The 25,920-nt window shown below is 37.3% G+C and overlaps 1 protein-coding gene across 13 annotated transcripts in view; it reads right to left on the bottom strand.

Moving 5' to 3' along the window:
• The window catches only part of GOLGA4 (golgin A4), a 130,333-nt gene that overhangs the window by 19,742 nt on the left and 84,671 nt on the right, over positions 1 to 25,920 (bottom strand). For 9 of the 13 annotated variants that reach the window (XM_059879789.1, XM_059879793.1, XM_059879791.1 and 6 more), the window contains 5 exons: positions 23,839 to 23,859; positions 23,591 to 23,659; positions 18,658 to 18,733; positions 15,589 to 15,692; positions 10,678 to 10,764 (listed from right to left, as the gene is read on the bottom strand). In XM_059879789.1, coding sequence (XP_059735772.1) covers positions 10,678 to 10,764; positions 15,589 to 15,692; positions 18,658 to 18,733; positions 23,591 to 23,659; positions 23,839 to 23,859 — 357 coding nt within the window. Of the gene's footprint in view, positions 1 to 221; positions 933 to 3,696; positions 3,760 to 10,677; positions 10,765 to 15,588; positions 15,693 to 18,657; positions 18,734 to 23,590; positions 23,660 to 23,838; positions 23,860 to 25,920 lie in introns of those variants that run through there. The other 4 variants (XM_005222514.5, XM_005222519.5, NM_001192125.2 and 1 more) reach the window with 3 other exon arrangements.

The raw sequence follows: 25,920 nt of genomic DNA, 5'->3' as shown, positions 1-25,920 counted from the left end.
TGTAAGCATGTATACACACACACACACAGAGCCTATTCTCCCATACAAGCTCTGACACATTAGAAAAATACTCCATGATTAAATGCATTAAGAATCTTTCCAAATACTTAGCAATTCAGCTCTCTTGACAAACAGTTCCTCATTATAATTCGCCCAGACAGAACATAAATTCTAAACTACTTTGAAGAGATTTCAATTTAGGAAAAAACACAGTAAGCACATTTCATACAGTAAATAAACTTTATTTTTCTGTTCTGAGATGATATTGCCAACAGTCACAGATTTGCATACGATACAGTTATGTATTGGCTATTTACAATTTACAGTAGTATTTTTTCCTCTGAAAAATATAAGTACAAAAGCTAAGTAAACAATGAGGTACTGCCATTTGGATTTATCATATGTCAGAGCTTAAAGAACTAGTCTTCAGCAAATATTCAACAAATCAATCTGGATAAAATAGTCAATTAAATGCTCTAATTTATCAGAAAAAAATCCACTAAATTTCACCTCAAAATGTATTGCACAAGTCTTTAAAAAAAAAAAAAAAATCACCCTAGAAATAAATAGGAAAGTCAAGCAGTTCTTTAAAAAGAGGGACAAAAAGAATGGAAGAAAGGAACATGAAGTGAGCCCATAAATCAGGTTAAGTTATTCAAAATATCTTTTAAACAACACAAAACTCTTCCCAACAACAACAACAAAAAATTGATAACCCCCAAAACTATTATTGTTTCTCCACTGATATAATAATCTATTTTAAAGGCAGTCTGCAATCTTTCCGAGGGCCAATGTCAGATTTTTCTTGGTCTTCGGGCTACATGAGGGGCCCTGAATACAGCTTCGTACTACCAACAGCAAATGTACACAGTTTTCCAGGTCTGTCCAGCATCACTCTCCCAACTTCTTTAAGATGAAGGCCGCAGCCATGACTGGAAAAGAAAAAGGATGAGGAGAAAAAAGAAACGAAAAAACAAAAAAACTTTTAAAGCTAACTTTTTGGGAGATTTATTTTTTCAAGTTAAATTATATTAAAATTATATAGTCTGAAGACTGAAGTACAAATATTCTAAATATTAAATCCTGAAGGAATCTTCTGAACATTACGTCCTTAGAATGATCTTTTTAGTCAGCAGTCCTGAAAGCAGTATTTGTATATGAAATCAGAAACTGCAGCCTTGCAGCACATACCGAAGGCTGCCAGGTCATGATTAGAGAAAGCCAGGAGAAAGCGTGCTAGCATGGGAGAAGCCTTCAAGGATGCAGGCTAGATTTAAGAGGAGAAAAGGCTTTTCCTTCTTCTCTATTGATGTTTCTATATATTACAGTTCTCCTAGGATGCTAGGCATAGCAGCAAGGGACAACTACCTATTGGTTTAAAAAAATTATGTATGCCTCATCTGAAATTAACAAACTTAATTTTAAAACCTTAATATGTTTAGAAGACATGATGTTAAACCTTCCTAATAAGATTTCTCTAGATAAGATTCTAAAAGCCAGTGGTCAAATCAAGTATGAAGTTAAAAATGCATAAAAATAAACCACCAAAAAAGATTAAGTAACAGAGAGAGTCTTTCAGTTCTAGAGAAAGTACTACAGTCGTCCCGACTTTATTATAATCCACCACTCAGGACGTATTTCCAAGAGTTTACAATTTATTAATATAAAACTCATTCAACACACGTTAGTCCTAAAAATCTAGAGAAGATAAGAAAAAGATCTCCTGTGATATTTAAAACCATTTTTCAGTTATTATTTTCAAACGTGAGCTTGCACTGTTGCAGGAAGAGAAGTTCATGTGTGATTCAATAATGTTGCACAATGTCAATGTCATGAGAGACCAAAAAAAGGCTGGGAGGACTTTTCTAGTTCAAAAGAGACCTGAAGAATATGACGACAAAATGCAATCTCCCAATGGATCCTGAAATTTTAAAAATTATGAGACATTATTTGGAAAACTGGGAAATGTGAGTATTTACTATATATTAGATAACAGCATTGTGTTAATATTAAATTTCCAAACAGTGGCAACTGTATTGTGAGTATATAGGAAAAGGGTCCTTATTTTTGAAGATACTTAGTAAGATATTTGATTTATGTTTGGCAAGTAACTGTCAAATGCTTACAAGCACAATGTTTGCAAGCAACTGTCAAATGTCATAGAGGAGAAAAAATATATATGGAGAGAAATCAAGAGTGAGAGTGAGAAAATCTGGCAAAACGTTAATAACTGGTAAATATAGGTGAAGGGTGTATGAGTATTTACTTAAATTTTACAAATCTTGCTTGAAATTTTTCTAACTGAAAGTTGAGAAGACAATCAAGTTACCAATCAACAGAAATGCTACATGGTAGCATTTTAAGTGATAAATGATGCTATTTAAATGCAGTAAGGAGCATGATACAGTATTTATAATATTATAAACAAAGGTAAAGGTGAGGACTTACTGAGTTAGATATGGAATTTACATGACTAATGATAGCTTTAGACAATCACCAAAACAAGTTAACTGATACACATTAAAAATAAAAATGAGATTCAAATGTAGGCAGAAAGGATATTTGAACTTAGAAGGTTAAAAAAATGCTGTACATTAACATTTAAAACTTGATACTGTTAGTTGCATGTTAGTTCAATTAATAATCACAGAGAATCTTTAATTATAAATAAACTCTATTGACTGTGATTCAGCTTGTCACTTGTGAAAATTCATGCAAAGTTTGAGATAAAGACATACCCTAAATTTTTAGGGAGTATTAAATCATGCTAATAACATGGATAATATGTAGAGGTGATGGGAGGGGTGTTTAAATGTGAGGACAATCAAGTGTATCCAAACATTTTAGATGCCTCCACCTCATTGTACTAACACATTAATTAGAAACAGCCACATTCAATTAAAGCAGCTGCCTAAGGGTCTCCTCAGGACAAATGTGTTACTTTGCTATACTGTATGCTTCCCTGGAGCAGGAAATGGCAACCCACTCTAGTACTCTTGCCTGGAAAATCCCATGGACAGAGAAGCCTGGTGGGCTGTAGTCCATGGGGTCGCTAAGAGTCAGACACGACTGAGCGACTTCACTTTCACTTTTCACTTTCATGCATTGGAGAAGGAAATGGCAACCCACTCCAGTATTCTTGCCTGGAGAATCCCAGGGACAGAGGAGCCTAGTGGGCTGCCATCTCTGGGGTCGCAGAGTCGGACACAACTGAAGCGAGTTAGCAGCAGCAGCAGTGCTCATTACTTCAGACTAGCCTGACTCTAAGCAAGCTGTGTAATATTTTACATTCTGGATTTGTGAAATATATCACTCTTATCTAGAAAATGATTTTTCATTTCTCTCTCATAATCTTTATTAACTTTGAAGACCATTCTCAAGAAATAAAACACAAATAGGAATATAAAATACATAAACATTTTTAGGGGGATTTTTGGGCAAAATTTCAAACAGCAATTTTGAAACTTTCAATTGCTATTTAAAGAACTAAAATTTCCTAGAATTATGTAACATTGGTGGTGGTGATTATTAATCTACATATTAAAGCAAAATTAACAGAGAATCCCTGTATTAACCCATAGCATAATCATATTTTCATTAAACAAAAGAAAAAAGAATTCCAGCAAAATGGTTAGTATCATGCAATACATTTGATTTTTTGCACAAAAGACACAAGACATATTATTCTTCACTCACCACATGCTAACTAAGCACAGACTGATGGTTTACTCAGAAGATACCACTGCGAGGTGAAGTATACTACAAAGCCAGGAAGAAAAAAAGCTTATTGGGTTAGTTTTAAGACTTAACATAACACAGAGATTATATGTGTTTATGAACTTCAAAGGATTAAACTGAATGTACTTAAATTTCTCACATATCCCCAAACCAAGGAATCTATAATCACTTCCTCCCATCCTAAATAACTATAACACTACACAGTGGAGATTTTATTCGGAACTTAAAGAACACAATTATAGATGTACTTTATACTTAATTACATATTTATATGCTAGATATAATTAAGTCATGATTATTCAGTTTATAAAAGGATCTGCTTCATAATTCCATTCAAGCATACATTACAATTTGATTTACGTAATTTCATTTTACCACCAACAATTTGGGGGGAAATGTTGATGAACGTGAATACAGTGCATCCATACATTGAATTTACTCCTAAAATATGTTAATTTTATCAACGAACAACTCTCTTGTAATTCAACACCATATTAGAAAATGGTTTCAGGAATGATGACCCAAACCAAAGTTTGCCTTCAAAGGGACCCAACCTCTGCAAACACAGTTTTACTGTAGCAACCTTTTGCAATAAATTCAATGTCCTATTTAACATGGTCATAATCCAAGATTATTAACTGACTTCCTAGTTTGCTTTAAAACAGTATCAGCAAAGACAGGAATTGTTTATAAGATCTGAGCCTACTCTTAGTGTGACCAACCTTGGAAGCATCCTTTTATTTATCATTTATATTTAATGTGCAGTTAGTAAGAAGCAACAAAATCAAAAGACAAACTAGAAAATAATATTTGCAACACACACAACACAATAAGGCTAACATCCTATTGGAAAACTTGTGGGAGTATGCAAAAAATATATATATGTATGTTCCCTGTGTCTATGAATGTTAAGTATTGAAAAACTAAAATAACCTACGTGTCTATGGATAGGAAATTGATGAACTCAACTGCAGGACATCCATATATCAACCAATCAAAAGAAGAAGGTAAATCAGTTTGTAATGAGGTGGAATATAAAAATAAGTGAAAAAAGCAAGCTGTTGCACACTCTCATTTTTATAAAGTCAAATACCTAAATGATAGAGGAATAAATATAATTATGTAATTATAAAGCTGGGGATGTTCCCAACACCAACAGCAAACATGATCTTGTCAGGGTGGAAAGAGCTGGGAGGCTGAAGATCATCGAGGTCTCCCTTTCTAAGCAATGTTCCTGCATTGTCTGCAGTGTTTCTTTGCAATGATCACACACTATGTATTCTGAACAAAATTAAGAGGCAAAACCACTTTTAAGAAAACAAATACATGGTCTACAGGGGCCATATTTTTCACTATGCATCGGTTTTACGTGCATCTGTTTCTTGAACCCACCTTGCATGCAGCTACAGAGACCATGCAAAGGAAAACGGAAATGTCCACTGGAATGGAGAATGTTTATACCTATTGATACTGAAAAGTTCTGATGGTTTTATTAATTCAGACTGATCGAGGATGTGACACGACACAAAGGATCAGCAAGAAAACAAGGCAATAACAAGGTCAACAGAAGGTCGGTCTTTAAAACCGACCAGATTAGACGGGAAATGAAAGCAAGCCAAACCTTATTCAATAGAATAGAAAAATTTTCTTTTAACAGAGTCAAAGGAAATAGTCATTAAGTTTGCTAGCACCCTACAAGAACCACTTTTTAAATAACAAAAGAACTTCTCAATCCCAAGAGATCATTTAGCACCTCATTTTAAAATAAACTTTCTTACTGTAATTATCCTAAATAAATAAGACTTTCTTTAAAAAAAAAAAAAAATCTGATGGTGTAAGGGCAGTCTTACTCAATTAGACAATGAGATGAGCTAAACACGTGCGTATTCACTATTGCTCCCATCCTGAAACTCAAACTACTCTGGCCATTTAAATTACCTAAACCATCACAAAATCAAGTATCAGGCACAAGATGCTAAAAACTGAGAGGAGTAAAAAGGCTGCCTTAGGGAACACAAAGCTATGTGCATCTGGCATGTGTCTTTAACTTCTGACTCCTGCATATAAGACCTTTTTTTCTCACTTGAAAGAACTTCAAAATTTACAACTGACTTAATACTTCAGAGGAAAAGAAACCTTGCAGATAGAATAATCCAACATACTCATTTCGCCAAGCAAGGCCAGAAATATGAAAAGTGTTTGTTTGCTCAAAGTCATCCAGGGGCTGAGCTGTTGAGCACTAACTAGTTCTCCCCACAACAAAGCTGCTGACACTCGAAGGTGCAGGGACTGGAGATGGGACACGGCTGGAGCAGGTATCCTTCCCATTAAATGACTTGACTGTCGTACTCAGTGAGGTCTTTCATGATTTATCTTGAACATTATTAGATTACCTTTCCAAATCTCATTTTCTAGGAAAGACTAGTCCTATCCATTGCTACATGGTGGCTAAGGAACCAGCCCCACCAGCCCCACCAGTCGCCCCAGCATCACAAAACTCCAGCTGGGGCAGTAAACATACTTTGGTTCTTCAACAATCCTAGCAAGATAATGTAGTTTTGTGAAGAAACAAAGACTCTGTGAAGAAACAAGTCTCAGAGATTCTGAGACTTGTCAAATGAAGGATTAGAATTCCTTCTCTCCACATGGTGATCCTTAAGTAAACAGACTTTAATTAGGCTCAGCAATGTAATCTTACTTAACAGATAATGGTTTCTCATCTACAAAGTATGTTCTTGAAATTAGGTTAAACTCTGAAACCACTTATTAAATAATAACTGTTGAATTCTGTAGTGGGGTTTCTCAAAGACTATAAAACTCACTGAGGGGAAGGGAGATACATATGGTACAGAGGTGCTATATTGAAAAATACCTTATGAGCAGTCAGGGACAGTTTTTGATCCATGCCAGAAAGCAAACTTATAATCATTAGGATTATAAAGCAAAGGTTTTAGACAGTATCCCTCCTCTAGTATCTGTTAAATAATGCCAACGCTGATATGGCCCACACTGTCAGCACAAAGTGCAATGCACCATCTCTCAAGCGCCCCAATTACTAACAGACAGAGGAGGGAGCTCTGCAATGCGGTGGGGTTTGCTTGGCTTACTTATACCAGCTTTGCAGCCCTGAAATTTAAAATAACATAGCAGTCAACACTGCTGATTTTAATAGAGAGGAAACTGTAGCTGTGGTTATAACAAATTGCATAAATGGCCCATCTGGAACATACATTTAAATTAAAGCTAAGGTGACTAAGTAACTTTAAAATGATTATTTAAAAACCTTCTAAAAAGCTTTGCTTTCTACACATTTAGACGTCTTTCTACTGGATACTTCTACAGAGAAAGAGCAGTCATCACTCTTAGCAGTGTTTCACTCTCATCAGGTACAGCTCATCAGTGTACGAAGTTAGTTGTGATTTCTTTAAGAGGTTTGTTCAAAAACAATGATTCCCATCATTCATTTATGAATGACAATGACCTTAAAGCCAATGTGACTTAGGCTTCCACTTTCTCCATATAATCTTAATTTTCCATCAAATAAGGAACAATCATGAATGACTCTATCAAGTACCAAAAATCTCTTTATATTGACAAAAGTTTAATCAAATCGATGTATACGTAATCTCTGAGATCTCCCTCACTTCATGCTTACTATAACATTTCAAATTTCCTAAGCATCTGCTTTTATAACTTGAATTATATTACATAACCATGTCTTTTATTCATGTATGAATGAATGGATGCTTTTCCCTCTGCCTAAAATGAAAGATTCCAAAAGGTCAACAACCATACCTTCCAAGTCTTCAATTTTCCTATATTCGCCATAACAAGCATCAATAGAAGAGTCAACTGAACTCATTTATTAAGCAAAAGATTTAACTTATATGCAGAGTACATCATGAGAAACACTGGGCTATAAGAAGCACAAGCTGGAATCAAGATTGCCGGGAGAAATATCAATAACCTCAGATATGCAGATGACACCACCCTTATGGCAGAAAGTGAAGAGGAACTCAAAAGCCTCTTGATGAAAGTGGAAGAAGAGAGTGAAAAAGTTGGCTTAAAACTCAACATTCAGAAAACGAAGATCATGGCATCCAGTCCCATCACTTCATGAGAAATAGATGGGGAAACAGTGGAAACAGTGTCAGACTTTATTTTTGGGGGCTCCAAAATCACTGTAGATGGTGACTGCAGCCATGAAATTAAAAGACGCTTACTCCTTGGAAGGAAAGTTATGACCAACCTAGACAGCATATTCAAAAGCAGAGACATTACTTTGTCAACAAAGGTTCGTCTAGTCAAGGCTATGGTTTTCCCTGTGGTCATGTATGGATGTGAGAGTTGGACTATGAAGAAGGCTGAGCGCGGGAAGAATTGATGCTTTTGAACTGTGGTGTTGGAGAAGACTCTTGAGAGTCCCTTGGACTGCAAGGACATCCAACCATTCCATTCTGAAGGAGATCAGCCCTGGGATTTCCTTGGAAACTCCAGTACTTTGGCCACTTCATGCGAAGAGTTGACTCATTGGAAAAGACTCTGATGCTGGGAGGGATTGGGGGCAGGAGGAGAAGGGGGACGACAGAGGATGAGATGGCTGGATGGCATCACTGACTCGATGGACTTGAGTCTGAGTGAACTCCGAGAGCTGGTGATAGACAGGGAGGCCTGGCGTGCTGCAATTCATGGGGTCGCAAAGAGTCGGACACGACTGAGCAACTGAACTGAACTGAATGATGGATGAGACTGCTTAAAATAGTAGTGGAAGTCTGGGGCTTTCTTTCTGAGCAGGTCAGCCTCTGGGATAAGTAATTAGGAAGGATCAGTCACCAATTCATCCCTATCTAGAATGAATACCACTTTATTCATGAATAAACAATGTAATATTTTGCAAAGATTGCTTTTCAGTTAAACTCAAGAAAGAAAGAAAGAAACTTTTCCATCTGTCTTCAAAGGTTTTTTGTGTGTTTTTTTTAAATTTTATTTATTTATTTTAATTGGAGGCTAATTACTTTACAATATTGTAGTGGTTTTTGCCACACATTGACATGAATCAGCCATGGGTGTACATGTGTTCCCATTTTACATGATTCACTATTTACATGTAATCTATTCGAATAGTTTCTTTCAAGGCAAAACAATCTAAGGCTGCATGTGGGGGACCGGCCGGGGCAGGGGGGCCAGGGGTACCGGTACAGGATGAGGGCAAATGTCCTACCACATTGCCAAAGCAGTGACTTAGGACGAGCCTATACTATATTCCAAATCCTGACAAACTGCAGCCTAACAGTAAGAGGAGAGGTTGGCCATACCTCATCATCAAGTAGCAGCTACAGGAGAATGAATGAAGATTAAAAAAAAAAAAAAAACTTTCTATTTACTTCATTTTAAAATATTTTCTTACATATCTGGACCATAATGACAGAATCATGTCAACAGGCTCAAACTGCATTGGAGATTTTGTTTTCATAAAGACAATTGTTTTACTCAGTGAAGAGGAAAACCACTCTGAGTGAACTACAGGTTACAGAATTGGATGTTTGCTAGAATTTAAAACAACATTCTCTCTAGTGATGAAGGGCATACATTATAGTTACCTACTTCTCTATCAAAAATACCTATAACCAGAGCTAACTACAGAGGTATGAGAATATTTTTCAGACCACTAGATACCAGGGAGAAATGTTTTAAGAAAAAAAAAAAAAAAAACACATAATTAAAGGCTAGCCAGAATAGCTGCAGTTGTCCCAGAAAATATATACAGATAACACAATATACAATGGAGTTGGGCCTAAAGTCAGGGATGCTGGATGACTTTAAAGGATGCCAGGAAGATGTCAGAGTACGCACTGGGTCAAAGAAAAGGAGCATCACAGGGGGCTGATAAGTGCCAGGGGGGTTAGCCTGTAGGATAAAAGCCTTCCATCCAGGCCATCTCAGGGTTTTTGGTTGAGTTCCACAGGTTAGAACCAGAACAGACTTGCGACCCCAACAGAAAGGGCTATTTGGGCTCGTGATAAGCCAGAATTTGTTTAAGAAACACACACAGTCAGTAGAGATAAGATGGTATTCTTTGAGATGTAACTACTTATTGACTTAGTCTTTCTTACTGGAGACACTCAGATGTAGGCTAACCCATCACTAAAGAGCAGATCTTTGTTTGCTTTAAATAGGAGAGTAAAAGAAGAGCAGTACTGTCATCACAAAACAGGTAAAGAGATTGCAGGGGAAGATGTGCAAGTCCTGCAGGCTACTAGTAAGACAAGAAAAGACAGAAGAAAGAGAAAGTTTGGGGTCAGACAGGAAACATCACAGAGTTCATACTCTGCTTAGAATGGATCTTATTCTGGTATTGGTGCAGACAAAAAGAAGTTAGGCAAGGGCAATTTTGTATAATTTATGAAGTGTGTACTTGTTTCATTTCAATCATAGCTGACTTCACACAAAAATTTCCCAATAATTCAGTTATCTATTGATATTTTCCCTTGTAGGGTAAAGGCCAAAAGCTAAAAAATGCTTTTCTTTCACTAAGAATTATTATATTTGGAAATCAATTGAAATAGATTTAGGAACTATAATCTACCAAACACCTACATCATGATATAATTTGGTTTAAAAAAACTATTACTCAACATACCAGAACAAATGCCTTTTCTGTCCTTCCCAGAAAGAGCCCAAGTTCCAGAAATTTCATACAGCTCATGTAAGTGTCAACCTCATATATATTATTAAATATGATTGTTCTTTCCTTGAGGGCATCCATTCAGATTTGCCCTCAGTTTAATATTCATAATGTAGTTTCATTTTTCAGGCTATACTACAATAAAGATGAAAACTTTTAAACTTCTCTTACCAACTCAGTCTTTGTAAATGAGACAGAATGTAAACAGACAAGATAAAGTCGTCTTCTATCTGTAGGCTATACTTAAAGCTTACCATGAGTCGAGCATCTTCTCGTTCCAAAATTTTCTGGGTCTGATCATCAGGGAACTTCAGTACAGTGGTTATAACCTTTGCCATGGTCTACAAGAAAGACAGGAGACAGTCACCAGGCAGCAGGGCAGATGGCTCTCACCCCATTCTGACATGTCCTGCCAGCGGGATTCTTTAGTGCTCTCAATGGAAGCCACGACCAAAGAAGTATGATGTGAAGGTATCAGTCAAGGAAATAACAGTCAATTACAGAATTTCAATTTGAAAGGACCCCTCACAATGCCTGGGTTGATATTATTTTAAGAAGATGTATTCACAATAGCATGAAGCCATATAAAGTTCTAATGTTCTTGGCCCTTTGTCTTATTAAAATGAAACTTTATTACTCATTCATTTTATAAGGCTTTTTATTTGTAGAAATCTATCTAATAAGTGATGTATTGCCAAAACATATGCTCTAAATAATCAGAATTAGATACTCCCAAGTTCCGCTTGAACTAAATCACATCATATATCTCATAAACATGGGCTACTGCATGAACATGAACATGCTTATAGGTATTTTTTTAAGACATGCAGCACATCAGCCTAATAGAAATACAAATTACATTTTAAATAAACACAAGATGTTTTGTTTGGTAGAAAACAGGATGAATCAAAACATTACACATGGTGGCTTGCAAAACAAGATCATAAACTGTGCAGATCTAAATAAATATACCGTAAGCCAGACTGTCACCCATAAGCTCGTGGAAAATTCTCCTCAAAGGCTGAAATTCCCTATTTTGTATCAAGATGAGATGGTTTGAGGGAGACAGAGAGGAAAGAAGATACCACTTATGAAATAAGTAGGATAACAAGGTCAGCGCTCACATACAAGTTCAGGTACTAGTGCTCTGTTGAGGACGAGGAGCAGTGCTCCTTACTGTAGGGCTACAGAGGACGGGGAGGCTCACCCAGGAAACTGACTCTTAACATTCTGTGTTCACAGTTACGTGACTGTGCATGTGTTCTGGGCAGACTGCAGGGAGGGAGGGAAGTGTGACTGCAGAAGGTCACGGAGCAAAAGATGACATAATATAGTTAATCAAAATTTTAGGAACACACAGCATTAGGAGAAAAGCATAATTATTTCCAGGAAGAATGGAGATGTTAGAAAAGAACTAACATTTTTTAAATTCCTATTATGTGTTAAACCTAGGCAAGGCACTTCATGTATTTCTAATACTTATTTCAACTAACAGGTCAACTAACACTATTCTTCAACCCCAAACCCCAAACCATAAAGAGCAAGATTTTAGAGTCTGACTCTCCTTCCTTTATCTTTGCCTCTGCCAGCTTGGGAGAAAGCAATGGCACCCCACTCCAGTACTCTTGCCTGGAAAATCCCATGGACAGAGGAGCCTGGTGGGCTGCAGTCCATGAGGTCGCCAAGAGTCGGACACGACTGAGCGACTTCCGTTTCACGCCTTGGAGAAGGAAATGGCAACCCACTCCAGTGTTCTTGCCTGGAGAATCCCAGGGACGGGGGAGCCTGGTGGGCTGCCATCTATGGGGTCGCACAGAGTCAGACACGACTAAAGTGACTTAGCAGCAGCAGCAGCTGCCAGCCTGATGATCAAAAAAAACCTTTAATACAACTTAGTTCCTGGAGAATACCAAAGGCATTTTACAAAAATCCTCACCCTTTAAACTGTATTGCCTAGACAGAATAGAATCTTCTGTGCTAAACTGAAGTCTAGAAACCAAGCATATATGTGGCATGAAATGGCAAGAGAAATAAGCAGTAGTAACTGTTTCAATATTCTTTTTATTAACACTCTGTAAATTTAGCTTATCAAGTTCGAATAACCCGAAAGTCCACTTATACCCATTATGAAACCATATATATTATACACTTAGGCACAAACATGTAAAAAAAAAAAAAAAAGAACTGTGGCTAGTTGCCTCAACACACTTCTAAAAACATTAAATGGGAAACCCACCTCTAAACTCATCAGCGATGCTGAATTTGCAGCTTGTTACCCAGTAAAGACTTACAGCTCTTCCCTGGCTTTAATGGAAAGCCCAGGTTCTCTGCCATACCATGGGAAAGAAATCAGCCTGTCTACTCTACATACAATATCCTCAGGCCCTGGGAAGTAAGGAAAAGTTCAAATGAGCCACCTGGTTTAGAAGTGGCCTCTCCTACCAGGTTTTCCTTAGAGAATTCAATAAAGGATAGAATGAGAAACAGTTTCTATTGAAAAGGAGAACAGGCTGAATTTAAGTACCAAAAATAGCATGAAGGATCAAAATCCAAGAAAAAAAGTGCCAGGACAGAAGAAAGACCGGAGTTTACTTAACTTCATACTGTAAGAATGTGTATCACACATGTGGTCTAAAAAATCATCTGCCTCATAAAGTAAGGAACAATGTGTGCAAAAGCAAGATGAAGAAAGACAGGTGGGATGACATACAGATCCTGCTGGACAAGAAACAACGGCAGATGATGACCAAATCACAAAGGCCATTAATGTATTCTGGCTCATCCTAAAACCACAGCCTGGTCTCCATTTCAAATTCTTTGTTAATATACAGGAACTGGGCAAATCAACAAAAGAAATGTCTAAAAACAGACATCATGTCTACCCTTGAGTGCATCAACCCTTGCTTGAAAATTTTTAGGGCCACCCTCCAATAACCTACAGGTAGAATTCTGAAACACTCCAGGCCGTCTACACCCTGCAGCCCTAAGCAGAGTCACTTCCACATCACAGAGGCAGTGCTTTAGTTGGAGCAGTCTCCCTGTCATTCGAAAGCCCACACTTACTTTCCTGTCTAGGACTTTCTGTCTGGGCTTTCCTCCTCTCTGAGCTCATCTATCAAAATTTATGCCCCCTGGTAAAGGCCTGTATACACACCTCCTTCTCCATGATGCCCTTGACCTCCCCACAAGTAAATATGGGGGTGCTGCTTTTCAGAGCCCTTGCTACACTCTGTATCACACTGTGCCTAGTGAGAACAGGTCCACCTTCCCACTATATGGTAAACAGCTTAAAAGTAGGGATGATATCCATTTTCATCTCCAGATTCATCATGGAGATAAACATCAGGCCACATACAGTAAGTGTTCAATAAATATGCAATAAATTAAACTGAGTATCTATTTCAATATTGACTTATAAAATGTGATGGCAGAATGAAAGACTACTCATTCTTAGTAACCAGGAAAGCACACTGAATGCTGAAGATACAGCTCACACAGAGGCTCCTCAGCAGAGATGCCTAGCTGCCTGGGCCTCAAAAACATTCCTTATAATATAAGCTGTCTCCCGAGTCACAGCCCAGGATAACTGCAGAGCTCCGAAAGCACAGGCTGAGACCTGGCTGAACTGGCCCCACCCCAGAAGGTAACTGCTGCTGGGCTGGGCCTTTCTTTAGGAATCAGACTCTGAAAGGATCTCACCCCATACATGATTGCAACCTCCAGGACACACAGGCTGAGGCAGTCACACTCTCATTTCATAGATTGAGAAAAGGCTAAATAGCTAATTTAGCAACAACTCTGGGATCATAGCTTTAGACTCACAAATATAACCAAAGGAGCTAAACTTCTGAGAGGCTATTTTTCTTAAAGAAATGCTTTTCTCCCTTCCCTGCAATAACAAGGTAACTTTACCTAAGCCACCTCAAATATAGGCTGCTATCCAACAAGGGCATAGTAATAGAAAGTTACAATTCATTAGCTTTGTTTTTTAAAGATAAGGAGAAAATTCAGTTTTAGCTATCCTTTGAATTAAAAAAAAAAGTTTTTAAGAAAAAAAGGCACTGAATTACTGTGAATTAATACATCCATCTTATGATGCACATTGAGGATCACACTGGATATTTCTTTAACTTGAACTATTTCATACACTGAAATTAGATTTCTGTTGTATCAAGGATTCAAATGATCTCTAGCCCTGTAATTCCTGATGTTTAGCAGAATCTAAAACCTATAAATTCTTAATATTCTCTTAAGAGATTTTTTAATGCCCTTATTTTTAGGTCTTATTTGCCAAAACAACCCCTGAACTGTCTTAATTCCTGAATTTAGCACTTAGTAACTCCCACAAACCAATGAATTAAAACACTGACTGACTGTTTCTTAGAAAATGCATTATCCCATTCTCAGCAAACATATAAGGACAATGTAAAAATTCATGAAGGTAAAAATTTGAAACAGTATCAAAAACAGAAACTGCTTCAAATGAAAAATTTTGTTTTAAGCAATGCTCATGAATTTTCCTAAGTATATTTAATTAAAGATGTATTTACAAAATGCCCACTATAAGGCTTTTAAAAACACTGCAGGGATACAAATAACAATAAGACTAGACTCCACTCTATAAGGGACCTTATAGCAAATTTAACATCCTAGAAAACAAATTAACCAAGCATTATTACCTATGCAGTGGGGTCATTTTTAAATGATCAATACTCTATATGTACAAGAATAACTTTCTTACACTGACCAAAGTACAATATTTCTAAATACCCCTACATAGTCATTCTTAATTAGGACCATTTCCAATACTATCCACACTACCCTTAAGTCTCCATGAAAATGAAATTTCATCTCCTAATCTTAAGATCTGAAGTCAAAAATAGCCACATGCTTCACAAAGTATTAAGTCAAAGAAATTTTTATCTTTATTATTTAGCATCAACAATCAGTATTTTTAAATTAATATTTTATAAATGTAACAAATATAAGCAAGATTTGCTAACTCACTTTTGCAAACTCAGAGCAATAACACAATTACCTACTGCCTACTATCAGCATATATGGTCTGCTAGCAGTAAACACACAACATCAATATGTTTATTAAAAATGGGATACATTTCCTTCTAAATTTAACCATATGACAAATCACCAGACACAATTTATACCTTAGTCTCACGACCCATCATATACTCAAAAAGCACTTTGCGCAAATACTCAAACTCCGTAGGTTCTCCAAAGAGTGAGACATCAGTATGGTACAAATTGCCACCTGTCAAACAAACAAACAGATTAAACTGTAAAGAGAAAACCAGATAAGCTACTTAGCACTTAGAAAAAGATAAACTAAAACACAAAGTAACAAAGAGAGAGGCTTTACTCTTGTATCAACTGTATTATATTAGATTGCACTACGATATGTATATACATTGTATACTATAATGTATATAGCATTCCAACTGGTATTTTTCCTTTAGAAGAGAAAACAAGTATTATTGCAGCAGTTTTATTTCTCACATCTTCCCCCTCCTCCAAGCCTTGACCTTCTTCTGCTTCATCTTTCTGGCATAACAATTTAAAAAGACAAGGCCTAGGGAAGACGAAGATTTCTTAAAACCAGTATTTCTCTCCCAAATACTATGTGGTTGGCTTCAGATAGTCTATGGTGACTAAAATGAACAATTATTTTTACTTTGTTAAGGAGTTCAGTAGCTCATCAGAACTGGACATGGAACAACAGACTGCTTCCAAATAGGAAAAGGAGTTCGTCAAGGCTGTATATTGTCTCCCTGCTTATTTAACTTATATGCAGAGTACATCATGAGAAATGCTGGACTGGAAGAAACACAAGCTGGAATCAAGATTGCTGGGAGAAATATCAATAACCTCAGATATGCAGATGACACCACCCTTATGGCAGAAAGTGAAGAGGAACTCAAAAGCCTCTTGATGAAAGTGAAAATGGAGAGTGAAAAAGTTGGCTTAAAGCTCAACATTCAGAAAACGAAGATCATGGCATCTGGTCCCATCACTTCATGAGAAATAGATGGGGAAACAGTGGAAATAGTGTCAGACTTTATTTTTCTGGGCTCCAAAATCACTGTAGATGGTGACTGCAGCCATGAAATTAAAAGACGCTTACTCCTTGGAAGGAAAGTTATGACCAACCTAGATAGCATATTCAAAAGCAGAGACATTCCTTTGACAACAAAGGTCCGTCTAGTCAAGGCTATGGTTTTTCTTGTGGTCATGTATGGATGTGAGAGTTGGACAGTGAAGAAAGCTGAGCGCCGAAGAATTGATGCTTTTGAACTGTGGTGTTGGAGAAGACTCTTGAGAGTCCCTTGGACTGCAAGGACATCCAACCAGTCCATTCTGAAGGAGATCAGCCCTGGGATTTCTTTGGAAGGAATGATGCTGAAGCTGAAACTCCAGTACTTTGGCCACCTCATGCGAAGAGTTGACTTATTGGAAAAGACTCTGATGCTGGGAGGGATTGGGGGCAGGAGGAGAAGGGGATGACAGAGGATGAGATGGCTGGATGGCATCACTGACTCGATGGACGTGAGTCTGAGTGAACTCTGGGAGTTGGTGATGGACAGGGAGGCCTGGCGTGCTGTGATTCATGGGGTCACAAAGAGTCGGACACGACTGAGCAACTGAACTGAACTGAAACCTAAAAGCACTGAAGTTTATATCAAGTTTTCTAAACTGTTTCGAAACATAAGGTAGATAAAATAACTTGAATGCAGTAAGTAGTAATGCCATTTTAGTGGTTTTCAAATACTTTGATTCAATATCTTAAAGACTGTCACAAAATATATAGTTCATCTATTAGATCAAGTTCCATTTCAATTTAAAAATAAAGAATAAATACAGTTCAAGTATATGAAATCGTAATATGAAAAACTTTCATCTGAATAAATTCATAATTCTGTGTTATGTGAAGTCTAAACTCGCATTCACTTCCAGTACAATGGCACACTAGGCAATCTGAAAAGCCTTCTGCACTAAGAACTATCTAAAAGCATAGCAAAGAGATTAATGTGCAGACTCAACCATATTGCTAGGACTGTGGACAGGAATAAGTGAACTGATAGACACACTGTTTTATAACAGTGCCTAACACCTAGTACTATATGTGTGTCAGTTATTAAAAAACTACATGTGTGTTCATTTTACAATTTAAAACAGAAAAAAAATGAAAGTATAAAATCCTTAAGTTGAAACTAAAAAAAAAAAAGAATCAATACTATATTCTTTATGTATTGCTGGGCACCAGTTTAGCAGTTCTATCCTAAGAATCACACATGTTGACTTAGCTATGGAAAACAGTCTTTGAAGCAAGAGTCTTCTCTGCAATGAGCCATAGGAAACATCCATGTTGGTTTTCTCTTCTTTTTGAAGTGTGTTTTGGAAAGAATCTAAAGCAAGTCCTTGTTTAATTAAAAACTGTATAATAACTTATGCTATTTCATAACAATAAGTAAGAGCTTTCAAAAACACAAAAGAATGTGAAATGGCTTAGATTCATGCCTGACTGCCTTACAGGAAAAAGCAGAAAGCTTTACAAAACATTTAGCAAAATAAAACTATTCGTAATACAGCGAGGCTGTGCAACTGAGAATGGGAAATTGTTACAAGATTATTCAAAGTCATGACCATCTCAAGGGAACAACTACATAAAGACTCAAGCTTGTCTTCAGAATTCTTTGTAAGCAGCATATATAATTTAAGTCAAGAATACTTCTAAATCATCCTTCACCACTTTGAAATAAGTTATTTTTATGAAATTCTTTTATCCTTAAATCCTGGTTTAAATATAGCAATTAGTATTACTGTAATTAGTAAAAACAAAACCAAACCAGAAGCACTTAAAATATATAACTCTGTGTTTATATGGGTACATGCAGTAGAAATTATGAATGTTTGCATATACACAGAACAGTCTGGAAAAATATACACAAATCATAAACTAGGTCCATTTGGAAAGTGGAGAACAAAGTGGGAACCTGCAGTTTCACTTCTACATGGCAACACTGATTTTTTTCCAAACAACAAATACACATTAATTTTGCTTTAGATTACTATTCTTCTTTCCATAAAACTAGCTGTTATTGATGAATTTACATACATTCCTTCTGAAGAATGAGATTAGCAAAGACAAAAATAAAAATCATCCAGAAGTCCCCCAACACAAGATATGCATGGATAACATGACGAGAAATCACTCCTACCTCTGTAAGGTGTCCCTACAGTTGTTGCGTATACATTCTTCTCATATTTCTTCAAACGATCTTCTAAATTGTGAATCTAAAAATAACAAATATTTCAATCACAAGATTCATATGGAAATAATGTTTAAAAAAAGACTGCTATAGCCACTAGATTTTTATAATGTGCAATACAGAATATAGACAAAAAGAAATTAATACATATGGTTTCTTAGATATGACACCAAAGGCAGAGACAACAAAAGGAAAAACATCAAATTTCTGTGCCTCAAAGCACATTATCAAGAAATTGAAGACAACCCACAGAATGGGAGAAAATATTTGCAAATCATATATCTATTAAGATACTCAGCAACAACAAAAAACAATCAGATCAGATCAGATCAGATCAGTCGCTCAGTCGTGTCCGACTCTTTGCGACCCCATGAATCGCAGCACGCCAGGCCTCCCTGTCCATCACCAACTCCCAGAGTTCACTCAGACTCACGTCCATCGAGTCAGTGATGCCATCCAGCCATCTCATCCTCTGGTGTCCCCTTCTCCTCCTGCCCACAATCCCTCCCAGCATCAGAGTCTTTTCCAATGAGTCAACTCTTCGCATGAGGTAGCCAAAGTACTGGAGTTTCAGCTTTAGCATCATTCCTTCCAAAGAAATCCCAGGGCTGATCTCCTTCAGAATGGAATGGTTGGATGTCCTTGCAGTCCAAGGGACTCTCAAGAGTCTTCTCCAACACCACAGTTCAAAAGCATCAATTCTTCCCGCGCTCAGCCTTCTTCATAGTCCAACTCTCACATCCATACATGAACACAGGGAAAAACCATAGCCTTGACTAGATGAAACTTTGTTGACAAAGTAATGTCTCTGCTTTTGAATATGCTATCTAGGTTGGTCATAACTTTCCTTCCAAGGAGTAAGCGTCTTTTAATTTCATGGCTGCAGTCACCATCTGCAGTGATTTTGGAGCCCCCAAAAATAAAGTCTGACACTGTTTCCACTGTTTCCCCATCTATTTCCCATGAAGTGGTGGGACCGGATGCCATGATCTTCATTTTCTGAATGTTGAGCTTTAAGCCAACTTTTTCACTCTCCTCTTTCACGTTCATCAAGAGGCTTTTGAGTTCCTCTTCACTTTCTGCCATAAGGGTGGTGTCATCTGCATATCTGAGGTTATTGATATTTCTCCCAGCAATCTTGATTCCAGCTTGTGTTTCTTCCAGTCCAGCGTTTCTCATGATGTACTCTGCGTATAAGTTAAATAAACAGAGTGACAATATACAGCCTTGACGAACTCCTTTTCCTATTTGGAACCAGTCTGTTGTTCCATGTCCAGTTCTAACTGTTGCTTCCTGACCTGCATACAAATTTCTCAAGAGGCAGATCAGGTGGTCTGGTATTCCCATCTCTTGAAGAATTTTCCACAGTTTATTGTGATCCACACAGTCAAAGGCTATGACATAGTCAATAAAGCAGAAATAGACGTTTTTCTGGAACTCTCTTGCTTTTTCCATGATCCAGCAGATGTTGGCAATTTGATCTCTGGTTCCTCTGCCTTTTCTAAAACCAGCTTGAACATCAGGAAGTTCACGGTTCACATATTGCTGAAGCCTGGCTTGGAGAATTTTGAGCATTACTTTACTAGCGTGTGAGATGAGTGCAATTGTGCGGTAGTTTGAGCATTCTTTGGCATTGCCTTTCTTTGGGATTGGAATGAAAACTGACCTTTTCCAGTCCTGTGGCCACTGCTGAGTTTTCCAAATTTGCTGGCATATTGAGTGCAGCACTTTCACAGCATCATCTTTCAGGATCTGGAATAGCTCAACTGGAATTCCATCATCTCCACTAGCTTTGTTTGTAGTGATGCTTTCTAAGGCCCACTTGACTTCACATTCCAGGATGTCTGGCTCTAGGTCAGTGATCACACCATCGTGATTATCTGGGTCGTGAAGATCTTTTTTGTACAGTTCTTCTGTGTATACTTGCCATCTCTTCTTAATATCTTCTGCTTCTGTTAGGTCCATACCATTTCTGTCCTTTATCGAGCCCATCTTTGCATGAAATGTTCCCTTGGTATCTCTGATTTTCTTGAAGAGATCCCTAGTCTTTCCCATTCTGTTGTTTTCCTCTATTTCTTTGCATTGATCGCTAAAGAAGGCTTTCTTATCTCTCCTTGCTATTCTTTGGAACTCTGCATTCAGATGTTTATATCTTTCCTTTTCTCCTTTGCTTTTCACTTCTCTTCTTTTCAATAACCCAGTTAAAAATGAACAAAAGACACTGCCCTAAAGAAGATACACAAATGATAAGATGCTTAACATCATCAGTCATTCAGTTCAGTCACTCAGTCGTGTCTGACTCTTTGCGACCCCATGAATCGCAGCACGCCAGGTCTCCCTGACCACCACCAGCTCCCGGAGTTCACCCAGACTCATGTCCATCGAGTCAGTGATGCCATCCAGCCATCTCATCCTCTGTCGTCCCGTTCTCCTCCTGCCGCCAATCCCTCCCAGCATCAGAGTCTTTTCCAATGAGTCAACTCTTCACATGAGGTGGCTAAAGTACTGGAGTTTCAGCTTTAGCATCATTCCTTCCAAAGAAATCCCATGGCTGATCTCCTTCAGAATGGACTGGTTGGATGTCCTTGCAGTCCAAGGGACTCTCATTAGGGAAGTACAAATTATAACCATAATGAGATAGCACTTCATACCACCTAGGATAGCTATAATCAAAACACCTGCTGGGGAGGATGTGAAGAAATTGAAATTCTTATACTTTACTGATCAGAATGTAAAATAGTATCCACAATGTAAAACCATTTGAAGGCTCTTCAAAGAGCTAAACAAGTAACTTCCATATGCTCTAGCAATACCATTAATGAGTACGTAACTCAAAAGAAGGAAAGAAGTGTTCAAACTAAAACTTGTAAACAGTGTTCCTAGCAGCACTATGCACAATCGGCAAAAGGGAGAACAATCCAGCATAATAAGAAGCAGAGGCGTCACTTTGCCAACAAAAGTCCGTATAGTCAAACCTATGGTTTTTCCAGTTGTCATGCACAGGTGTGAGAGCTGACCATAAAGAAGGCTGAGTACTGAAGAACTGATGCTTTTGAATTGTGGTACTGGAAAAGACTCCCAAGAGTCCCCTGGACTGCAAGGAGATAAAACCAGTCAATCCTAAAGGAAATCAACCCTGACTATTCACTGGAAGGACTGATGCTGAAGCTTCAATACTTTGGCCACCTGATGTGAAGAGCCAGCTCACTGGAAAAGACCCTGATGTTAGGAAAGACTGAAGGCAAAAGGAGAAGGTGGTGGCAGAGGATGAGCTGGTTAGATAGCATAACCGGAGCTGGTTAGATAGCATCACTGACTTTATGGATACAAATTTGAGCAAAGTCCAGGAGACAGAGAGGACAGGGAAGCCTGGCATGCTGCAGTCCATGGAGTAAGAGAGTCAGACATGACTTAGTGACTGAATAGCAACAAGAAACAATCCAAACACACATCAACTGATGACCACACTGTAGTATCATCCATACAATGAAATATTATTACTCATCAGAAAAAGGAGTGAAGTACTAACAAATATTACAACATAGATGAACCCTAAAAACACTATGCTAAGTGAAAGAGGCTAGGTTAGAAAGGTCATGTATTATATGATTCTATTTACATAAAATACTCAAAATAGGTATTTTGATTAGTTGAGCATGCCCTGGAGGAGGGCATGGCAACCCACTCTAGTATTCTTGCTTGGGGAATCCCCACAGACAGAGGAATCTGGTGGGCTATAGTTCATGAGCTCGGAAAGAGTCAGACACAACTGAACGAGTAAGCACATTTATATAAACTACTCAGAACAGGTAAATCCACAGACATAAAAAACAGATTAGTGGTTGTGAGATACTGGGGAGAAGGTAATGGGGAATGAATGCTTAATGGGTACAGGGTTTTTTCTTTTGAGGGTCATGAAATGATCTGGAACTCGATAATCACGATGGTTTCAGAACACTGTGAATGAACTAAATGTCAACTAATTGTGTACTTTAAAATGATTAAAATGGTCAATTTTATGTGTTTACTACTATAAAAATAATCAGTACAAAAATTGTTATGCTAGGACAGTTTGAAGACTTGCGTGTGCTAAGAGAAGAGAATTTTAAAGCAGTAAACTTGAGATAGATGAGAAAAGCAAAAACACTAGGAAAAAAAATAATAAGGTAACACTGGGACTTAGTATCTATCTTTGGGAATTTTTTAAAAAATATTATGAAAAGTTTCAAACATACTCAAATACAGAAAGTATACTACAGTTAATGCCCGTCACCTAGTTTCAACAATTATCAACATTTATATGTACATATGAATTGTAAAAAACTGGAAAACTCCTAAAGACTTAGTCTTCAAACTCAGCCAGTTGACTTAGGTCACTCTTCCTCCAGAGTTTGGAAAAAGACTAAGTATCATGCACCACAGGTATACATATACTGGTGTCTGCATGCCTGTGCATCCTTCTAGGTGTGCACACACGATCCTACTTAATCACTAGATAACTTACGGACAAATAATATTAGACCAAGACACTATAACCACTAGGAAAAAGCAGGAAAGACTGACGTTAATGTATTTTCCCTCTGATAAAAGCTTCTTCTATAGAACTTAAGTCATTACAAATTGTTATCCAACATGTTAAGCACTAGAATAACAGGATGCAAATGTTCCTGTTTAAATATACGTGATCACAAATTTATAAAGATATCCTCCAGCACTTTCAGATTTAAAAATAAAATTTCCTGTGAGACAAGATTGGAAAACCAACTATTAAATGAGTATTAAATCAGTTCTTTTTAAAAAATTAGCTAAATGAGTTCCAAGAATATACTTATATAAATCAAGGAAGTCATTTCAAAATTAAAAGCACCAAATAGACCTGTACCTGTTCTCTGAACTCCTGCTCTTTCAACTTTGAGTCACTGATTAGAGTAGTCTTCTGTGCTAGTTGTGTCTGAAAGAACAAAAGGTCAGATCTGAGACTGTGCGTTTCATCATCACTTGGACACATTTCTATACTGCCTGGTAAGTTCTTCCTTGTTAAAACAAGTCTCTTCATATTTTAACTTAAAATACAGAATGCTCCTGAAAATGGATTACCTTCACTCAAATTCAATGAAAAACTAGTCTTACCTGTAACTCCATAATTGTTACCTAAAAATGGAAAAAAAAAAAAAAAGAAAGAAATAAGTCCATACACTAAAATCTACAAGAAACAATAAAATGGAACAATATGAAATCACAAGGAAACAAAAATTCAGTGTTACAGTCTTAAGAGAGTGGTCAGATTTGACATGAGGCAACTTTAACTACTTGCTTTTAAACCTGGTCTCTTTTGCTATATAAACTATTACAATGTAAATATACATGTGTGCGCTCAGTTGCTCAGCTGTATCCCACTCCGTGACCCCATGGACTGTAGCCTGACAGACTCCTGTCCACGGAATTTTCCAGGCAAGCATACTGAGGGGTGTTTCCATTTCCTCCTCCAGAGGTAAATATACATAAACACAGGTAAACACCAAGAAAAATGACTAGAAGGTCACTTGTGAAACTCCTAAGAATGATGACCACTTGGGAAAAGAAGGCACCCACCAGGAACGGTTTATCTATATACATCTGTATTATCTTTTTTTTTTTTTTTACAAGAATATATTTATCTATTATTTGTACAATTTTAAAAACTAAACACATTAACATCTATTTATAACAGATGGGCTCTTTAGGGAAAATTCTAAAGGACCATTTCTGGGAATCCACTGTATGCAATAATCACAAATTATTTCTCACCCAACTCAACACTGATATATAGTTCAAGACCTCTCAGAAGCACCAAAGATGTTCAAGAAGGAAAATAATAAAAATTCAAAAAGAATAAAATAGAAAAACATTTTTTTAGAGCAGGAATAAAAATTAAGGATATTCTCTCCTTTCTTATGCTACAAGTTAAAGGACTCAAAAGACCTCCTGAATATTAATTTCACAACGTTTCAATACTCTGGCATCTTGACACAGGTCTCAAGGCCACTTTATACAACATCAGTACTTAATTTGATACTGAGGAGAACACCTTAGAGAGTACAATACATGTATCCATCTCATAGGAAGCAACATTTCACAGTACCAAGTATATTCAAATAGTGACCAAGTGGCAAAAAATTTTAAAAATAAAAAAAAGTAAATATTAAATGTAACTAGTAGCTATTGAAGAAAGAAAGGAAACTGGCTCATTGCTAAAACCCAGAATCTGTGCACCAAGTGGCCCAGTGGTCTTGCTGTTGTTATTTGGTCACTCAGTCACATCCAGCTCTTTTTTGACCCCATGGACTGTAGCCCGTCAGGCTCCTCTGTCCATGGGATTTCCCAGGCAAGAATACTGGAGTGGTTTGCCAGTTCCTTCTCCAGAGCTGTTTATAAAGTCCTTTTCTCTCCATTTTGGAAAACTGATCCATGCAACTGGTTATCTAGAAAATTACTATCTGGTCACTGACTTCTGTGATGAATCCTCTATAACTCTGGAGGATGAAGCCATGAACAGTGTCCACCTCTCCCATGGCCCTCTTGACAGTGCTATGAAGATCACACTAGATGAGTTAGAACATATCAGAAGGAGGACGGCACACTGCCCTGGCCTCTCGAATGAGGGCTCACAAGCCCTGAGGATATGCATTTGTTGGGGTGCACAGCAGGTCAAGAAGCCACAGGGTAAACATGGTCCATCTTTCATAGCATCATTTTTACTTAAAGACTGGGATTATAAAAAAGCCTAGATATGTAGTGCCAGATCTCTTTGAATTGAACCCAATTTTCCAAAATAATCCCCTTGCATCTACAACCAAGGAGAAAACACTGTTTTTCTCAAAGGTATATAACGAAAACCATTTTTATGTGACTACAAATAAGGATATATTATAGAGTAGAATATAAAATGTGTTTAAATTTTTAACACAAAATATAAAAATCTAAAACTGAGATACATTCTATGGACTGTTTTTGGCTCTGCCCCAGGGCTACAAGGTTAACTGTCCTCTGCTGTCCTTTCCACAGGGAAGCCTGAGAAGCTTTGGTATCACAGAAACACCTAGGTTTGAAGTCTGGTAGAGTGGATTTATATTCCCAATACAACATTTACTGTGTGAGTGCCAACATTTTATTTAATCTCTTTGAAATTTAGTTTCATACTCTATAAAGAGAGGCTACAACTTCTCTCTTCAA

This window comes from Bos taurus, chromosome 22 (genome assembly GCF_002263795.3).
Source record: "Bos taurus isolate L1 Dominette 01449 registration number 42190680 breed Hereford chromosome 22, ARS-UCD2.0, whole genome shotgun sequence".
Classification (NCBI taxonomy): Eukaryota; Metazoa; Chordata; class Mammalia; order Artiodactyla; family Bovidae; genus Bos; species Bos taurus.
Note: the sequence above shows the minus strand (reverse complement) of the source record. Positions and strands in the feature narration are given on the sequence as shown.